General features: G+C 32.5%; 1 protein-coding gene across 1 annotated transcript in view; it reads left to right on the forward strand.

Moving 5' to 3' along the window:
* The first annotated feature begins 1,802 nt into the window (after nucleotides 1–1,802).
* Nucleotides 1,803–22,320, forward strand: part of LOC147065251 (cytochrome P450 9e2-like) — a 37,000-nt gene continuing 16,482 nt past the window's right edge. The window contains exons 1-2 of the mRNA XM_085956368.1: nucleotides 1,803–1,970; nucleotides 18,430–18,641. Of these exons, the coding sequence (XP_085812494.1) occupies nucleotides 18,433–18,641 (209 nt within the window). The 5' untranslated portion in view covers nucleotides 1,803–1,970; nucleotides 18,430–18,432. The remainder of the gene's footprint in view (nucleotides 1,971–18,429; nucleotides 18,642–22,320) is intronic.

A 22,320-nucleotide genomic window follows, 5' to 3' on the forward strand; every position in this document is an offset into this window, starting at 1 on the left:
CTATTTGCATGTAACTTTGCCATTTGACCTCCGATTAAGCTGAAATAAACGCCAATATTTTTTAAATGTACACATTCTAGCGAGATTTTTAATAAAAAATGGGGGTTGCAGCATTAACTTCCGCGTTTCAAGGCCTTGTACGTGGCGACATATTTTCCGCAAAAACCGTAAAACTGTCCCCGGGGTGCAGCGGGTTAAATCTGAAATTCGAGACCCCAACCACGCACTGCGGCTTGTCGGCCTCCGTCTACTGTCCAAATTTTGTGGAAATCCGACTCCGCGTGTGGATTTGTACAAAGAAAAACGAAAATTATAGTACAGATAATAATATGTACCTACCTAACGTTTGTTGGACTTCCGTGTTTATGGAATTATTATAATGGTTTATTACATTTTTCTTAGAGCATAAACATCGTAAAAAGGACATCCGTTGTTTATCCACTAAAGGAATTGGACTTCAGTGATTTTTTAATTAGCTATATCGGTTAATTTACTACTTATGGACTTCAGTGTTTCATTCATTTGTGTAATGAAATAAAATAAAATTTTCTGCATATTTAACTCAAAAACGGTAAAAACTGGACTTCCGTGGTTTATCCTCTAACGTACAGATTTAAATTTCATAAAATATACTATTTATTTCGCCCTCGTATAAGTTTAGTTCTCGTTACGTAAGTGAAACTAAATAGCGCTATAGTGCGACCCCAAGCAAAAGAGCCTCATCCCAGAAGCTACAGTAAGTTGTTTTATAAAAAAATATTCTGCCAAACTTAGCGAAAGTCTGACATAAAGAATTTGGTAAGTAATTATTATTATATGCTTTAACTTGCTGTAACTCTGCTTTATAATTTTTTATAAAGTAAAGTGGTTCCCCTACTTTTTAAATCACCATTACTGTGGAACCGGTGGGCGGTTGATTTTTTTTACTACTAACAGAGATACAAAAGTGAGCGGTAGGTATAAATAAGATTGACCACACCTGAATAACATAGGATTACTCTTAGAATCTGGTATTGACTTACGTTGTTTCATATTAAATAATTATATTGGATCACATCTTATACCTAATAATCAGTGACGTCCCTAGACAAAATGCCGCCTCTAGGTAGTGCCAAAATGCCGCCACATTTTTTTATACAGTACTTTTTATCATCCATTCATGACTTCAATATCTAGCAAGATAACCACTAAATCTAATTTAAATGCGATCTCTGCTCCAATAGACAATATTGCGAGTCTACGGTTTCAGATAACGTGACGTCCAAGGACGACGGAAGTAAACTAGACATCGCGAAACCGACAAAAAGTCCTGTTAAAACTTTTATAGTAGGTAGGTACCTAATAAATACATTTTGTTTCCAATCAGTGAGCTGATTTTTGTAATGGAAATATATTTCCTGTATTACTTACTAAGTTAAGGTAGCTCTACACTTACTCATATACCTATTGATTCTCTCATAGGGTAATTGCCGCCCCCAAGCGACGCTCAATCTGCCTACTCCCACGGGACGTCACTGCTAATAATCTTCAACCCAAAAAGTTTGCCCAGGTCCACCTTTGTACTTTTTTTCTGTAAAATCAATCGCACGATTTTTAAAATTTAATAATTATTATTATCACTCTCTAGATAAATAATAAACAAAGCACATATTTTTTCCGAAATTTCATAAGAATTTAATGAGTAGAATAATTTCTAGACTCTTGCGTGATTTATTTAATTTTTTTCATCATACAAAATCAAATTGCGCAATAATCCATTCACAGTCATTTACGCAATGGCGTTAAAGGCCATATAAAATAAAGTTGCTTTGAAGGCTGCATAGTAGCCACTACTTCCTACTGTGTTCACTATAATTTTTAGTCAACAACACTCAAGTAGTGAAGTAACGTAACTAGTGAATTTGTTTGTTTACATTCAGTGTTATTGTTTTTAACGTGGTGTTTATATAAAAAGTGGTTTATTAATTTAGGTAGGTACATAATTATAATTATTATTTTTTTAATTAGCAATTACTTATATGAATAAATTTAAAAATAAAATATTGTAGATAGGTAATTAAAAATAATATAGGTATTAATCATTTCATAAATCTTTTTTATTTAAATACAAGCCATATCGTTTCACCTACATATTTAGTAATATTTGATAGAACGCTCGTTGCTGAAGTTGTGGATCGCCGGTTCGACCTCGCGGCTGACATAAATTCATGTTGTTTTTTTCAATGTGTGTTTGATCCGGTTTAAAGGTCCCAATCCTCCACTAAGGAACAAAACGTTATTTTGTATCCTAACAAAACGTGAAATGCAATGAAATAGAGTTTAATCAATACTATCGACTGACGGTTCTTGATAGAATTTAAATTCATATTCTAACATTGATTTATTTAAGTTTTGTGCTGTCGTCAGTTGAAAATGTCTCTTTGAGACGGACGAAATCGGTCCAAATTTATTAAATAATAAGAGTGGTAGGTATAAGTACTTACTAAAAAAAATTCGTTTTATTAAATTAATCAATGATACAATGCAGTTCCACCATGTATTGAGAGTTAACACAATAAAAGAAATGTGTGCTATTCCATTTGAATCGTTTTCAGGGGAGTGGGACAACTGGGCGCCAGGACAATAATTGCGCGCCGCGCCGCGCCTTTGTCGAATGAAATAAATAGACATTCGTTACGATTATATACAGAAAGTAGACAAGGAATTTTAATCAGTTTCTTTCTACTAGTACTTAGTAGTTTTAATTCATTTTGCTCTTAGGATAATGTTTTTTATTGCGGATTGAGAATTATCATGCCTGAGGCGTTAAAAAAATAAAAGAACTTTCTTCTCGTTAGAACGTAAACATATGCATACTAATTGAATCATTATTTATATGTGCATATTTAAATTCTCACCAGGTTGATATTAAATAATAATTGAAATATAAATAATAAAAGATATTAAATATATATTTTAAAAGTAAGTACCTATAATTCACGAACGTCTATTTATTTTCGAATTTGGCGCCCAGTTGTCCCGGCGCCGAATTGTACTAGACCCGTTTTTAGCGATCCGGGTTTCATCTTTCGGCATCTTCAGGCACTATGCTCATTCAGCTGTGGTAAATATACCTACAACAAACTGATGAAAAGGCAAAACCACGGTCGCTAAAAACGATTCAAATGGAATAGCAAGCAGGTACAACTCTTTTAATACTATAAAAGGCCTAGAGGCCTAATGGCAGTAGTGTAGTTTAATAGTAGTGTATTTAGTGATAGAAGTGAAACAAACCACATAAATATATTGCGTCTACACCGGGCATCGAACCCGGAGCTCTAGAATGAAAGACCAGCGCCTTACGCACTGCACTGATTGAAATTATTGCAACTATGATGTTATATTAAAACCTTAAATAAAAATTTTAAATCCAAAATTAAAATTACATTTGGTATGTTTGATGACGTATCTGTCAGTAACGCAGCGCATCACACTGGTAAGGAAAAGCTTACAAATATTCACGACCTCTGGACAAATTTTTTAAATGAGATTTCGAAAAATCATAAAAATAATATCCAAAAAACCCAATATGCCCCCTTATACCGTATGTATAATTATTAATATTTTTTCTTAATACTTACTTACTTCCTTTCCCTAATATTTTGTTTGCACCTAAATAAAAAAAAAAGGTCTGCTACTCATGGTGTAGACAGGTTAAATAATGCTAATTATAGGTTCTGTGTATTTCATCATGATTTTGATTACAAAACGTAACGCAATATTTGATAAAAATATAATCTGACCACCTATACCTAGATTTGTTTTTTTTTACCTATTCACATACAAGTACACAAATATCTGATAATTGATAACAATGATAAAAAATATTGTACACTCAGAGGTCAAATTAACAAAGTACCTCTTCCGTTAAAAGCAATAATATTATTTTCAAAAAGTGATATTATTATTATAAAATCAATCAACAATCCAATATTAATTACCTACGTCATTAAATTTAATGCTATTGAAATATAAGTTAGAATTTAAATAAGATATTAATTAGTAATTAGTAATAAAGTTTAGCTTTCACGATGGTCCAGTTAGTGGGTCGACCATCTATAAAATCGTGGATCGCGAGTTTGATCCCGTGGCAACAAAATCTGGCGTTATTCTCCATTTCTCACAGAAAAGTCTGATTATTTAACTTCCACCTTATTATGCACAACTTTGAAGTGAAAATATTGATTTGATTTAGAAATTATGACGATACCTATCTGATTCGCCCAGAGGCGTGTCAAGCGTGGGTGTTGAGGGTGCGAAACAAATTTTAAATTTTATTGAAGATATATTTTATTCAATTACATAAACCGTATCGTATGATAAAAATGTATAAAGGCCATACGTACAATGTCTACTGCCTTAGGGCGGCAATTACTACAGAGGGGAAAATCAAAGAGTTACAGCGATATATATACAATTTAATAAAATAACAGTTATGGACCGATATAGGTGGAATCAACTTGGAGAGGCCTTCATCCAGCCGTGGATAGACTCAGGCTGATGATGATAGAAAGTATACATACTTATTATTATGTTCTTATTTAGGTGTTTAATATCTACTATAACTAATTCATCACTTTGTATGCAGAAACACCGAAAACCATTCTTTCAAAGTCAATACAATACCATAATAAATAAAGTTAGATTAGATATGGGAATTTTATGAACCGGAACGGCGCTCCAGTGCGCTCCTGTCCATTTCGAGCCCTGGTGGTACCCAAGGTCCACTAGGACGTCCTTGAACACGCTAAATCGCCAAACTCGTGAAGATCGGTGGATGTACGTGGCAGCGAATAACTTGGAACCAAAATGGATTTCATCCAGGAGTGAATCGTCCTCGGCTGGTGATGATACAATATATACCTATCGCTTATTATTATTTATGACACGTGTTTCGCCTATATTTTTTTTCTATCACTGACTGTATACCTACGTATAATCTTCATTATCATTCAATATATTGTAATCTTTGTTCGCAGTGAGATATTAATTTATAAATAATCGGGAAAACACATAGAACTTCAGTATCAACTGAGAGCTTGTGAGTATCACTATAGCAATTACTATAACAAAGTGGAATACTTAATTGTTATTGTAGACATTTTATTGTGAGTTACAATTTGTTTATTATTTCCTATTTTATGGTGTGTTTTCAATAGTGATAAAACTGATACAACTAGTGATGTATAGATCATTAGTAAATAAATTATAGTTGATTGCATATTATTATGTGTGACTGAAAGCATTAGTTGTGTTTACCTTCTCTAGTACAACTTTGGTTGTTAGCCAATTATCCTATAAAATGTACAAGTACGATGTGCACGGTCGCAGTGGCGGCCCATGATTGAAAATCAATCAATAACAATTAATTTTGTCAAATTTTTGTTGCATGTGTAAAATGTCGAGAAATATCTGTATTGTAAACCAGTGACAGTTTATGTATAATATTATGTTAACTTAAATTCAATTATTAAAATGATCTTTTTGCCATATTACACGGGTTGTCGATTTTCAAAGACCGATTAACCCACAGTGTCTCGACAACTTTTGTGTTAGCTTATTTTTTCATCGTATAACAATTAAAATTAAAATATAACAGTATGCTCATTTTTATTATCCTAGCATTTTTTTTTATTGCAATCAAAGTAAGCAACATGAAATTGGGGTTATCGACATTCATTGACATTAAGTTATGGATCATTACATAGCTATTATGTGAAATTATATTTATATAAAATATGTAAATTTTGGAAGATTTTAACCATACCTATATATTATCGGCTATAGCTTTTCTCCTTGACTCTACCGTACGTGCCTTAAAATGTATACTTTTGGGGATACAGTTTGTGAATGTAACTAAAACTAAGTATTATTTAATAACATTAAATTGTAGGTACTTTGAAATATCACAATCAGACTGCAATTAGTTAGATTATTAGGTCAAACATTGAAGTTGAAATGCTCATAAACACTAACAAAGTTTTTCCATTCTTTGTTACATACATTATAACAGATGCTTCAAATCATTGAGTCGTCCTTTTCTGAAAATTATTTTAATGTCATCTTTCCCTGTGTAGTTTTCTTTTGAACATAATAATTTATCATGTACGTATTATGACGAAAAGTGAGACAAATATACATATTATGTACATGTACAGTAGGTACTTTCGTAGAAACGAGGGTTAAAATTATTTAATTTTACCACGTTTTTATTAGCTCGTATTCTTGTGTGTCTAGCATATTTTTTTTTCTTGTTTGTCCATGATTTGTATTGGACGATTGAAGATTTTTAACTAATTTCCCGACTGGCTAGACATTTGAAACTTTTAGAATATATCAGAACACGACGACAATGCACTCTTTTAATACTTTTAGCCTATTTTAAGCAGAATTGAATTCATTTTCAGTTAATTCTGTTTTGTATGGAAAGTTATTATTGTTGGTTGCTAAGGGGGTCCTAGCAACTAAATTATTAATATATATGTGCGTTACTATGGAAATCAATATGAAATGTCAAAATGACATTTCAGTATTCTATATTTATTCAGTATTTCTATCAAGTACTTACAAAAAAAAGTATTTATTAATACGTAGAATTATCAAATATATATGATTCATCAGAAAATTTAAAAACATGGTATATAAAAACTTCTTTTTATCTTGTAATTATTGCTAATATGTTTTTATGGCCTAATCTACTGCATTATTACTAACACAAGAATTTCAAAAAACGAACATGGTTCGTTTTTTAACTACTTATACCTGTAGGTACCTATATCTATAGCTGTAATCTATATTCTGTTTTAAGGGGGGACATGCTCGTCGAAGGTCAAAATTGAGTTTTTATTGTATTTTCAAACCATGATCCTGGACACTCCTTAAACGTTGTAGATAATCTATTTATATAATTTTGTAGCCTTATTATCCTTTATAGTTATTTTAAACATTTGATGACTGCATAAAGTATTTTTGTTACATAAAATAGTATTCTTTTAAACCTCTCGCTCTAATGTTTTAGAATATAGTCATATTTCAGTACATAAATGTGCAGTGGTGTTAAGATTTTTTACATTTATTAATTTTTAAACGCATTTATAAAACCATTATTATAATTTATTACAAGATAATTTTTGTAAAATATTCACGATAAAAAATTATATTGATAATCTCTGTGATCCCAAATTTGACAAGAATTAGGCATTTTATTATTCAAAAAATCGGCAAGATTAACACCTTTGAAGATAATTCTAAAGATACTTATTATAAGCTATGTCTTTGACCATTCAAGTGTGATAAACATCTTATGAATAATGATTGCTTTATAATAATTATTGACCTAACAAGAAGGTAGTGTTTTTTTGAAATACGCCATTTCTTTTGGCATTCCCCAGTGGTTAAGCTACAACATACGGCCGTAGCCATAAATTGACAAACTATAATTAAAGTAGGGAGTAAAATTATGTTAACGCGCGTATTTGAACATGTACCTAACAGATTTTTTTAAATTTTTTTTTAAACGGTACATGTTCAAACACGCGCGTCAATATCTTAGCTAGCTACTTTAATTATAGTTTGTCAATTTATGGCTACGGCCGTATGTTGTAGCTTAACCACTGGGGAATGACAAAAGAAATGGCGTATTTCAAAAAAACACTACCTTATTCTTAGGTCAATAATTATTATAAAGCAATCTATATTCATAAGATGTTTATCACACTTGAATGGTCAAAGACATAGCTTATAACAAGTATCTTTAGAATCATCTTCAAATGTGTTAATCTTGCCGATTTTTTGAATAATAAAATGCCTAATTCTTGTCAAATTTGGGATCACAAAGATTATCAATATATTTTTTTATCGTGAATATATTAAAAAAATTATCTCGTAATAAATTATACTAATGGTTTTATAAATGCGTTTAAAAATTAATAAATGCAAAAAATTTTAACACCACTGCACAGTTATGTACCGAAATATGACTATGTTCTAAAACATTAGAGCGAGAGGTTTAAAAGAATACTATTTTATGTAACAAAAATACTTTATGCAGTCATCAAATGTTTAAAATAACTATAAAGGATAATAAGGCTTCAAAATTATATAAATAGATTATCTACAACGTTTAAGGAGTGTCCAGGATCATGGTTTGAAAACACGATAAAAACTCAATTTTGACCTACGACGAGCACGTGGGCCGTTAAGTTTTTACCTCAAACATAAAACATTAATGATATTTTTACAGTGCATTTAGAAGCTTTTACGGATGATGTCGGAGTATAATAATTTTATTAATCTTCTGATTCGTTTTCTTACTCATTAAAGAGGATCGCAACCTCTCTCAACCAGCTGTCACATACTTTAGTTCAGCTTAGATTGTTTATACCACAGGTTCGCAAAACTTATTTCGACCACCGCCCACTTTGAGATTTAAAAAAAATCTAGTGCCCCCCATATTTTTTAACTTTTTAACTATACCATCTGTTGCGTATCTAAGCTTCCAGCGCCTACAAGGGGGCGTTATCGCCCACTTTAAGAAAGACTGGTTTAGACGAATAATAACATTATTGTTGTAAGTTACATTGCTCCTTGTTCTTAAGACTCAGCTGAACAGGAACAAGGTCATTCATAGTTTAGTCAGAAATAAACCTCAGCGTTGAAAGGACGTCATTTTAATTCAGTCTAACCTCAAAAACCTCTAACCATCGGGGATTTATTTTAAGAAACGCAATAATTATTAATTACAATTCTCGGTCGAACGAATATCATTATTATTATTCCCTTCAAAGATAACATGTATGCGACGTAACCTGAAGCCGGCCGAACGAATACAGGGCTGTCAAAATAATATCAATCTACTTTTCCGTTTTAAAGAGTTACAAATTTAAAGTTAAAAATAGCTTACTGTACAGATGGAATAATTACATACTTCCAAGCGTCAAACGGCATACAACATTCATCTAAAATAATTATGAAAAGACTGGCTGATTATGTTATGTTATTTTTGTATTGTTCTTATTTTTTTGCTTATCAAAATATTTCACATATTATCTGATGATGTGTATTTTGGATATATCGTAATATGTATCTGGTCTCATTAAAATTGCTATTAAGTTGATATAACAGGAAAATCTGTAAATCATTAAAATGTTAATTTCGTTATAGTTTTTAATTAAACCGGTGCAATTACATATTAGATTTAAACACTGTTGTACTGTGTGACTTTTATAATATCAGATAGCCTTACGCGAGATGGGCAAGATAAAAAATAAAACTGCACACAATTAAAAACAATTTATCATAAAAACAAGTAAGACGTCTTCGACAGCCCTGGATGATTCGAGTCTGTCGGCAGTTTTTTTTGTCTTGTTCTCGGCGATCCGCTAGCTTTGAATAAAAAAAGTAATCTGTGGGTGACCACGTTAATAATCATTTTTTATAAGTATAAATTATTTCTTGCATTGGCTTTACTTACCAACAAAATACAATAATTATTGTACCTACCAACTAAAAGTAAAGTTGCGTTACTTGTTTTTAAAAGTGTCAGACTAAATTTAAACCAATCTGGTAAGTAATAAAAAGTCACTTTCTTTTTATAATAAACTATATTCCACGTTTTTTTTAAATATGCATTAGAATTAAACAATATGTACCTATTTTTTTTTAATAATTATGTAATATGTCTTACACATTCAAAATAAATACTATTCATTAATAATGTTTTCTTGGATAGCACATGAAATAAAAATGTAGGTAGATGTGTATTTCAACATCCTTCGTATGTTTAGTTAAAGGTTTTCAGGTTAAAACGTTATTAATATATTATTATGTTTATATCGTGGCTATCCATCATATTGGTTGCAATTACTTGCCACCAAATAGCTGATTAACAAATTGAATTTAGTAACATTTACGTATATTAGAAGATATCATTTTTTGGTCACCCCATTCTTTATTCACTTCGACAGTGTTTATGATTTAAATTTAATTAAGATAACATTATTTACTTTAGACCAAAGCATTGTCGGCGACCTTTGAATATTACCAGTAGAGCAACAATTCCGGACCACATGTAAAAAAATCATATTTTCAATTCTCAAGGGCAATTCTGTAGAGCGTCCCCTTAATATTAAACAACATGTTAATTCGGGAAACGCGTAATTTGAATCTGTGAACCACAGATTCAGCTTAATCTAGCAGTATTGATTGTAGAAAACACTAAAATGACCGATTCTTAAATTTATGTCTCCTGGTTTATTTTTCTCCTTCCTTTTTTTATGGTTGTCTACAAATAATGCCCCCGACACACGCGGCAAGGCCTGACGGAGACAGTGGGACGCCTCCACGTTTTTTTCCGTAATGTACAATGGCGATTGAAGATACCCGCACTGACTCTTGGTCACTACACCAGCCAATTCTTGACTGGACGTCATCGCTTTGCTCTCCATGAGCTTTGACTTATTACCCAAACATCATGTCCATGTGGTAGAGACCACAGAATGCAAATAACAGCCTCTGGGAATTCCTAAAATATGTACGGAAAGGGAAGAGCGACCTACTTGCCAGAAAGGCCAATTATATTGCTTTTGAAAATAAAATACTGTGTCATACTGCAAACGACAATTTTATGTTTTCTTTTGATTTACATTATGTTATTATAATTATTTATCTAGTATGCGTTATTCTCTCGCACATGGCTACTATTAACTTAAAATAATGTAAATTCAGTCGAAACACACTAAAGTGCATGACGACTTCAGTCTTGGGTAACTGTTCCTGAGACATTCCCAGGCGTAAATAAACTGGCGATGCTTCACAACAAAGCCTTGTGATCAGCGTTCGAAATTGAAAAGTTTACGAACCGGAGCGCTCGACAATTTTCAGAAGATATTTACAGAGTTATTAACTTTTATGTGTATTTTATAAAAAAATAAGTGTGTTGGATTTCCTACTATATGGTCTATCTAGCTCAGACAGTCAAGATATGTTTTCCACGAGATAGACCGATAATTTTACCGCTTTCACGAACTGGAACGGCGCTCCGTTTCATTTCGAGCCCTGCTCGTGATCGACCGATTAATACCGTGTGGGTAGGATTGGTTTGGAGGGGTCTATGTTTGTGTTGTACGATACATATTAGATAGACAAAAGTCAACAGGCTTTACTCTTTCAGTTAAGTTAACCACGTTACGTTAACCATAATAATATAATAAAATTGGCCTGCTTTTTCAATTACCTAGTTACCTTCTCAATGATCGGGTTGCCATGTCTAGTGATGTCCTTGAGTTCCATTTGAATAACATACTACTTGGCAATGCAATGCAAATTAAAATCAATTATTGATCAATTATTACCAAGTACCTACACCTTGTCGCCACTTCTCTAACTAATACAACAAATCAAATAAAACCGTCACTAAAAATAGATATAGCTATTAGCAGGGCCAGATTTACACTTGAAGGCGCCCTGAACTAATACTAAGTATTAGCCCCCCAAAATACCCAACTTACTTTTTTTCATATTATAAACACATTTGCCTAATTAAAAGTATTATAATATATTTTGCTAAATCTTAATTATATGACGCGTGTTCAAGGTGTAAAAAAGACAACTGAAATGAAACACAAACCATCGTCAATATAAGTATTACATTATTAAATTCGCCCACAAATTGTATGCGTTTGACCCAAGGCTTACAATCGTCAGATCGTGACACGAAACTGTAAACTTCGATCGTAGTGACTGTTTGTAGTAAATGATGATTTATGCATTTTGAAATAAATGGTATTAACTTGAACGTAATATGCAAGCAAAAACCTTCATTTATTGCGAAAAATAAGCCCTCAATACCCGGTATTAATCAGGCGTATCACGTGAACCTACATTTGGATGTGAAGTACCTGTATTTTTTATGACTGAGAAAGTCTCAAGAGCAGTTCCCCAAGACTGATGTCGCCATTCAATAAAGTGTGCTTTAACTGAATTAACTTGTAAAGTAAAAAAATTGTAGTAAATAACAAAAGCTTTTGCGAACATTGAAGTTAATAGCACAACCAAACCTCACACAGTCTTAATCGGGCGTATCGCGGGACCCAACGTTTGATGTGGAGCATCATTTTTTATGACTGGGAATATCTCAAGAGCAGTTACCCAAGACTGAAGTAAATCCAGGGCTTGAAATAGACTAGAGCAGTTCCGGTTCATGGAATCCCCAAAATTATCGCTGTCTTGTGAAAAAAAATATGCAACCATCTAAGTAGGTAATAAAATTGATAACTATGTTAATATTGCTAGGAAATTATTGAGCGCTCCGGTTCGTGAAATTTTCCATTTTGAGTGCTGGGTATATCGCCATTCCCAAGCATTCAAATATACTTTAACTGTAAATAACAAAACTGCCGAACAATCTAATGACAATAATAATATGACGCCGCAAATTTTCTAAATGCAACAAAATGACTTTTGTGGCAACCAGGTCGGACGGTCCAATAATAATATAGGTACCTATTCAATAACTAGCACTACCACCGTAATTCGCGATTTAGTGCCACGTCCTGTAATCATAGACGACCATGGTTTGACCGTGTCATTGCGTGATTATTCTAACAGCAGTATTTCAATTTATTTTCAATATATTCTTCCTTACCAATTCGGAGGTAGTGGGCAATAGCATATTTGAGACTCCTTTACTTTCGGCTGTATGGATATTATCCGTGGCTCTATCCGACTGATTTTCTCTTAGGGATGCTTACATACTGTAGCTTAAAATTTAGAAGGGATCTTTATTTAGCTACATATTTTTTCAGACTTATTTATACGCGGCGTAAATTTGAGCTCTGCCATTCTTGGTGGTGTTGGCTTGTGTGTCTCTGATAATTACCTTAGGAATCGAGGGCATCCGTTGTTTGTTATCCCACGGTGCAGAACTAACCTGCCATTAGTAATGCCAATTGGGAGGGCAATAACCATGTTTAATGAAATCGCTTCGGATATTGATATATTCCACTTACGTGGGGATTAATTTAGGTGTACGTTGTTTTATAAATTTTTAAGATAGCGTCTATCAAAGTTCACTCTGTGTGCTTCCATCTACTTTTATTTTGTTATTTTATTTTATTTATTTTCTTATTTTATATCTTATTCTATTACTTATTGTATTATTAACTTACACTTCTATGTATTTTTATTTACTTTTTAAATTATTAACACTTATTTTATGTCGTGTCGTGAACGCTTTGAATTTATAATTTATTATGTTCGTTATATGTAAAATAAATAAATTTGATTTGATTTGAAACCATAAATGACTTTAAATTATTTAGCCCTATGGTAAATGCCACCCTGCATAGAAAATATATTACATTATTAAGTCATACAGAATATTATGTCTACCCATTATATATGCATGTAATATTATTATCTATTGTCTGATAGTGAGAATAAAAGATATTGATAGCTCTAGTCATTGTTGATAGAGGACTTGTTAACATACGGTATTAATTTGACACAGATTAGTTAATTAAATATAACAGTTTCAATCGTTTTAAATTTTATATTATATTATCTGAATTATGTGTTATCTGGTAGTTCACTTATATACTTATCATAAAAAAAATTACAAGATAAAAAGAACTTTTTATATAGCACGTTCTAATTTTTCTGTTGAATCATATAAACTTGAGTCCAGCGCTCGAAATGGAAAAGTTTACGAACCGGAGCGCTCGAAAATTTTCTGAGGATATTTACAAGATTATCAATTTTTATGTGTATTTTATAAACATAAGTGTGCTAGATTTTTTGTTATATCTATGGCATATCTAGCTCAGACGGTCAAATTATTTTGTCCGTGAGACGGAGCGATAACTTTACAAATTTCACGAACCGGAACGTCGCTCCGGTGCGTTCCGGTCCATTTCGAGCCCTGAACTTGACAATTCTATGTATTAATAAATACTTTTTTTAATTTTAAAGAAAATGATTTCACTACCTTAAACGATCAAAAAAACGTGTACTTGATATGAAGTAAACAAAACACAAGAAAGCAAGTTAATCCTTTTTTCAAAATCGTCGAACACAGTTACGCAAAAGTGCAAGCATTGAATTCGAAGCAGAATTAACTGAAAATGAATTCAATTCTGCTTAAAGATGGCTAAAAATATTAAAAGAATCCATTGTCATCGTGTTCTGATATATTCTAAAAGTTTCAAGTGTTTAGCTAGTCGGGAAGTTAGTTAAAAATCGATTGCAAGATTTGTACTGGACAAACAAGAATACGAGGTAATAAAAACGTGGTAATAAATACATACACATACAAAAAATTAACTGTGATATTAAATTAGATTATCAGATTTTTTATTCACTTCTGAATATTCACAAGATTTAAGAGTGTTAATTTCTTATTATAGAAAATACAAAATTTTAAAAAACCTCAGAAACACCTCGAATGTCGGATAACGTAGGTATGTAGTTAGAATTAATTCACATTTATCATAGACGGATCAGTAGCCTAAAGACAGTAAAAGATCTGAGTTTGAATCCTACTAACTTAAAGTTTTTTCTGCGAATATAACATATAATAGGTAGTGATAGGTATGGGTTTACGTAGGGTGTTGATTTACAGTTTCCACTTATTAAAAACACTGTTTCAGGGACATTACGTAAGTATATTTCGCTTCACAAGTAACAATTAATTATTAGCAACATTATTCTGTAAACGCACGCTTTGGCGCGAAAAGGTGGCAAGTTGTATTTTTTTAGAGGTCACGTTCGGGGCTCGGGGTAGGTTAACGACTGCCCGTACCGTACCTACTCTCGATCCTTCGTCTGCCCAGAAAACAGTTAACGGTAACTTTCTTTTTGTTTGTTTCGCTGTGCGTGCATCCTGGTCTAGCCTTGACTCATTTACAGTTACAACAATATCATTATATACCCAACTCTGTCGATTGGAGGATTTTTGATATGGGATTTAGGCATTTAGGGGGATTTATCAGGGTAGATGGAAAAATCTATTCCTCGGGTAAATCAACCTGGCGCCCATACAAGGGGAAGGGGAGGGGTAGGTTTGGGTCTAGATAGAAACGAAAAATATACTTACTAACTATTTAGGTAGGTACCTAAATTAAATAATAAAACTCATGACTGAGGATCGTGTCCCAGGTGACACTGCTCCTATTGGCAGTTTACGACAACATGGCCTGTGGCTATTGGAAAATTCGATCATTCATAAGTTGGTGTAACCATCTGAACCATTTTTTTAACATTTTGATGCGGCATATCTAACAGACGAGACAACTCAAATGACACAAACAAACATTGATGATCCTAATAATTATGATCTTGCATTAAATAACTCGTGGGTGAACACCCTTAGTTATCTGGGTGTGGGGAATGTATTAGGAAAAGTGCGGTGTCGTCAGTATAAGTAGTATGCGGAATAAATGTGGAAGTCAGTGACACCTGCTAGATCTTGTTAACCCCACCCTCAAATCAATAAAAAAATATTATATATCTATTTTTTTTTATTAAATAGACACCCCAAACTATTTTTCTCTGTACGCTCCTGCATACTATCAATCAGTTCAATTAAGTTTGTCACGTTATCTATGGATTTATATTGTAATTGCTAATCCATCAAATGTTTGTAAAGATTTACGATAAATCTCATCGATAAAGCCGGATATGGAGACGAACTGATTAGTGTACAACAAATATTTAAAATGTATAAGTAGGTATATTTATTAATCTATTAATAAACTATTTTTTCGTTCAACGATTAATTCACAAGATTTTAGAATGTAACATTCTTAATTGAACATACGTAATTTGAAAATACTTCAGAGAACTTATAGAAAAAAACTTAAAAAAAACAAACGACACCGGTTCAGATTCCGGCCAATGTGCTTAACCAATATTACGCAATTTGAGAAGCACTTCAGTTCACTACTATTTAATTTCGTCGTAATTAGATAGTAGGTACGCAGGTGGATTAATTGGTAAAGCACGTTGGCCGGAGTACAATAAATGTTGGTTCGAGTTCCGCCCGCCGTCATGTTTAAATGTTTCACCTTCGCATGTTTCTAAGATGTTTTGTATTTATGTATGACCAGTGACGTCCCGTGGGGGTAGGCAGATTGTGCGTCGCTTGGGGCGGCAGTTATTCGAAGGGCGGTAAATTCAGGAGAATCGTTAGGTATATTTAGAAATAACTACCTAAACTTAGTAGTAACGGAAATATCTTTCCATTAAAAATATCAGCTCACTGGTTGGAAACAAAATGTATTAATTAACGTCGGGTTCGCGATGTCTAGCTTACTTCCGTTGTCATTGGACGTCACGTCCTTGATGACCAGCAATGACACGTGCAGATTTCGAATTATAGGTAGGGTTGGTACACACGTACGAGTACCTAATCTAAAATATATCCAAAGATATTCTTGCCAGTCACTTGCGAGTTTTGGAAGTTATCAGGTGTATTTTTAAATGGCCGACCGTGGAATCCGTGGACTCGCAATATTGTATATTGAAGCAGAGATTGCATTTAGATTTAGTGGTAATTATATTTTGTTAGTAATGAATCCATACAACACATTTATTAGATATTGCAGTCATGAAAGGATGATAAAAGATGCCGTATAAAAAATGGGGCGGCATTTTGGCACTGCTTAGGGGCGGCTTTTTATCTAGGAACGTCACTGTGTATGACTAATCTATTACTTGTCTTTCTTCACATAATAATAATATATTACTAATGTATCTATGGCTCTATTAGACATATTAAGTTTTTGCAAATATACTAATTATTATTTAATTGAATCTAGTAAATGTATGAACCACCAAACGGTGATACTTATCAAAGAGCGGAAAATCGAAGAAATGACAAAAACCTCCATAATAGGTACAAATAAAATTGATAGGTACATAATAATTATTCTATTTATGAGATTACGATATCCGATCTATACCACGTGTATATATCAGTTTTATAAAAATATAGGCACCTACCTATTGAAGACTCAATAGAACGGTTAAATTGATTAAATTGAATAGGCATAATATGTTTCTGTAACAATTCAGTGCCCTAAATAGACCGGAACGCATCGGAGCACAGCTCCGGTTCGTGAAATGTTCCAGACTACCTCGTGAGAAATTATAAATTGTACTCCCGTTCGGGAATTACTATAAAAATCATTACATTATTTTACATTTTTTAATAAAGTTTAATAGGAAACTTGACACATCGTACACAAGTATTTCTACAAAGAATAAATAGATTTTGTATTGTTTTGTTACAAAGTTTTTTTGTGATCTTAATAATATAACATACATGGTTTGTACCATTCCATATGACTTGGGTTTAGTATTCCAGCGGGTCTATTCTATACACAAGCCTGTTTCGGTCCGCTACGGCAGCTAAATAGGGTAGGAAAGTATCGAATTATTAACACTTATTGTAACAATTACAATAAGTTAACCATCAGTGGGTCTATTCTATACTTATCGACCGCTAAAGTGATAAAGTGATAAAATATTATCAAACTTAGGGTATGTTTGTATTAAAGTATTAGCACTTATTGTAACAATTACAATAAGATGTTTGTAATTGTTGCAATAAATGCTATATTTTAACAGCACCTCTCTTGCTGCTAGTGCTAAATTTTAACAGCAGCATGAGAGGTGCTGTTAAAATATACCATTTATTGCAACAATTTCAAACATCTGTCTCGGTCTCGGTCAAACATCGGTCTCGGTCTAAAATTTATCACAGCCAAGAGAGGTGCTGTTAAAACATAGTACTTATTGTAACAATTTTATAACTAAATTATTGTAATTGTTACAATAAGTTAGTGTTAATAATTCGATACTTTCCTACAGTCAGTCATAGTTTTCATTGAACTAAGAATATAATTTGCAGATGATGCTGGTTAGTTTTTAAAATTCAATTAAACCCTGAATAAGCCAACACATAATAGTTTAGGTATGCTATGGGTGATCAGAAAAAAATAGTGCACACTTATTATTTTGTTTTCGTTAAATTATGGATACATATTATTACAGATAGTGTTGGTTAGTTTTTTCTTAATTCATTAAGCCTTGTCTAAACCAAATCATAATCAAAAAAAAATATTCTCTCTATAAAATATCTAAAATATGTATGGTTTAATGGCATCTACTATGGTTCGTATCAGGCAGAGTTTAATTGAATTTTAAAACTAGCAGACAGTATCTACACATTGTAGTCTTAGTTCAATTAAGACAAATACGTTTAACTGACAAAGTTTAGTGTGCACTATTTGTGTCGGGTCCTAATAGCCTACCTCCACCCTTCGCCACTGCCCTACTCCATCCATTCATCTTTACAAAAATATACTAATAAAGCGTTTACTCAACCAACAGGCAATGGATCTCATCACATTGATTGTGATTGCGGCGGTGGTCTTCGGAGTCTTTTGGACGTACGGCAATTACCTCACCGGCCACTTTGAGCGCAATGGAGTGATGACGTTGCCCTCGCTGCCATACGTTGGCAACATGCTTCAAATTGTGCTGCAGAGGGAAAACTTCAAAGATCTCGTCTGTAGGACATATTTAGCATACCCTGATCAAAGGTTTGTCATACAACTAACTAGGGATTGCAATACATAATGAATATATCAATACCGGTATTTCGGTTTTTTTTATTGAATACCGGTACTAATACCGGTATTCGTCAAAACTTATTATGGGAAAAAAACGTACCTATAAATAAATATAACTATTAAAATCTCTTTCAAACACTATTTTATATCAACTTAAAGTACCTACCTACATTTATTATATTTACCTTTATAAATATGTACATAATTCTTTAGAACTACTAATTTTTCCCATGAAACAATAACTTCAACGTGTGTTGGATGTACTATCAATGTTGCATCAATAGTTATTGAATAATTGATAATTTTTTCGACGAATATTTTCGTTTTCGAAATATGTTAATTCAAATTGATAATTCTATAAGTATATTTGAGCGACTTTGTTTTAATATCATTTAAAGTTTATTGATTTAAGTCAATGTATTTACATTTTGGCAGCATAAAGCGTACACATTAAAATATTTAATATACAATATTCCTAGTAGTAAGTAATGAAAAAAGAACATTAAATTCATTTGCAAAGAATAGCGAAAGTACCGGTATTTTGGATTTTTGAAACCGGTATTTCGGTATCGATAAATAATTGAATACCGGTTATGAAATACCGGTATTGCAATCCCTACAACTAACTCGTTCTAAACTATCAACTAAATCGTTTTATTAATTTACATTATTGAAGTTCGATTGAGAAAACACTAGGTAAACAACTTCTTCTTCCTCTTTGAATGCAGTCTTCTATCGAAGGTTAGCGACCATTTTGCAATACCATCACCAACTCCCTATCCTGGATCAGTTCTATCAGATTCCAACGATTTGCACATTAGGCCGTTTCGTAACCAAGAAAATCTCTTTCTACGTACGCTTCTGCTACCTTCTAACTTTTCCTGCATTATAAGTTGGAGTATATCACACTTCTCATTGAGAAAATTGTGACCGAAGTATGCAGTTTTTAAACCTTATTGATTCGTAATGTGAGGAATTTCCTTAAGGAAGCAACTGACATAATTTAATAACTAAGGCGGAGACGGCTCTCGTGGTGCAGTGCTTAAGGGGCTGGCCTTCCATCCGGGAGCTCCGGCTTTGATTCCCAGTGAGAATACAATATAATTATTATTTAAGTGACTTTTTTCAAAGCTTGGGTGTTTGTGATTGTTAAAATTACTAACAACTACCTGTACGAGAAAGTAAGTGCATGGTTAATAAAAAAAAATAAGGCGGATGAATTTATGTAATCATTACAAACCTATCTGCGTACTTACATAATAATTATTATAGTGTGAAATTTTATGTTTCACTACCAAAACAGCAAATTTCACACCACGTTTGCTTCCATAGGTAAAAATAGTAGAAATGGTAATTTGCCTGTTTTTACAACGTTTTTCTTAGCTCGTATTCTTATTTGTCCTGTGGTTCTTTGTCCGTTACAAATCTTGCAATCGATTTTTAACTAACTTCCCGACTAGCTAGACATTTGACACTTTTAGAATATATCAGAACACGATGCCAATGCATTTTTTATGCCATCTTTAAGTAGAATTGAATTCATTTTCAGTTAATTCTGTTTTGTAATATAAGTTATTTCGACACCATTATTGGTTGCTATTGGGTCTGGGGTCCTAGCAACTAAATTACTAATAATATACAATACGTGCGTTACTATGGAAATCAATATGACATGTCAAGTACAATTTTTTTTGATCGCTTAAGCTAGTCAAGTCAAGTTTATATGTTTCAACAGAATTTAAAAACGTCGTATATAAAAAAAATCTTTTTATCTTGTAATTGTTTGTATTTAAATGTCTTCAATATAAATTATTAATATACGGAATTATGTCATATCAGTATATTTTAGGTACACCTACGCGTTTAGTTATACAATCTAGGAATACACAAAGGATTTTTGTTTCTGTAAGCTAGATATTATATGGAACAATAAAACAAAATGTAATTATTTAAAAACAATGACAATAATTGAGTACCTTGGTATCAAAGTGGGACATAAGCCATTTACAAAATTTTACAGGAGACTCACAAACATGTGTGAAAAGTGTTCGTTTTTCATATAACATACCAACTTTAAACTCAAAAATCTCTATGAAAACTACCGTTTTTAATACTTTTGGTAGATTTTTTGAAAAGAGCATCACTTGCACTACCATAATCAATTAAAACATGGATTTAGTGGGAGGTGGCGTTTGTCCCACTTTGATACCAAGGTACTCAATTGATTATAGATTGATGATCTCAGATCAAAATAATGTCAAATGACTCCTATATAAATATTTAATTAATGAATAATATGATATTTTGTTATTTGTACTATTTATTATTATATTGTACACATGCGTGCGGTGGTGGGTATGAGGTGGCCAAAAATATTTTTTTGTTTTCATATAATTATGATGTAAACGTAAAGTATTCAGATTTTCGAATGTTAGTTACCATTGCCTTCCACAAATAATATATTCTCCCATCTGATAATTGGCGTTATGTTGTTATATAAATAAATCGTCACTGTTCTGGCAGAAGACACTAATTCGAAAAAATGACACATTGAGTTAGTTATACTAAAATGTTCCTTATTTCAAACTTTACCGTCTGGAAACCTTCTTAATAAATAAACAGTCTTTATTTTAAAGTCATTCATTTCAAACATTTTAACAACTTCAAAGTCAAATTACTCAAAACTAGTATTCTCCAGTTAGTGTGTTCTGCCAGAACAGAGACGAAATACACTACACGTAAAATATCTGTATTAGTGAATTAGTCATTTTTTTATCAGTAGTTAAATATTATTTTATAATCTTATCCCCACCCTATGGCTCCCACATCCTAACACAGGATATTTGGCGCCCCTTCACCTACCTATAAGATTAACGGTAATGTGATGCTTTGAATTGTGTGATGGTATTTCGAAAAATCCCAGAGTTCATAATGTATTTTTGGTGATTTTGTTGTATTATTAATTAAATCCACTTGAATTACCGAAAGATCGCGATGCCCTTTTGTGGTAGCCAAGCAACATGAGCCCTTCGCCATATTGGATAAAGAGCCATTATTATTAGTCAGGAAACACACTAAAGATAATGCTGTTCACACGTAAAAGTGTTGTCTTGCCAATCTCATTATTCAAGAGTAAGCGAGACGCGATGTTGTCATTGTATGGTACTATTTGACAAGTCGTGAAAATCGGTTAACTCATTGCCGACTCAAGATTATTACAGGGCTCGAAATGGACCGGAACGCACCGGATCGCCGTTCCGGTTCATAAAATCCATAAAATTATCGCTCCGTCTCGTGGAAATATTAATTTGACTGTCTGAGCTAGATATTTCATATAATAAAAAAATAACAGACTTATTTTTATAAATCACATTTACAATTAATGTAGTAGATATTTTCGTAAAATTATCGAGCGCTCCGGTTCGTAAAATTTTCCATTTCGAGCGCTGGATTATTAAGACTATTAATCTAAAGATGGCGCTGGTTAACCTCATTGAGTCTTTGCGTATTGTAATTTGTTTTTTACCGGCAGGTTCGCTACTATCGTTCTAATACGCAAGCGCAGATATTGTACGCTCCAATTGTCGCGTGAAAATTCTGAAGCTTCTGAACTTTTTTCATGCATGTATTCTTGCATGCAATCTTGCAA

The sequence above is a fragment of the Rhyacophila brunnea genome, unplaced genomic scaffold (genome assembly GCF_057557595.1).
Source record: "Rhyacophila brunnea isolate RB1 unplaced genomic scaffold, BYU_Rbru_1.0 scaffold_6, whole genome shotgun sequence".
NCBI lineage: Eukaryota > Metazoa > Arthropoda > Insecta > Trichoptera > Rhyacophilidae > Rhyacophila > Rhyacophila brunnea.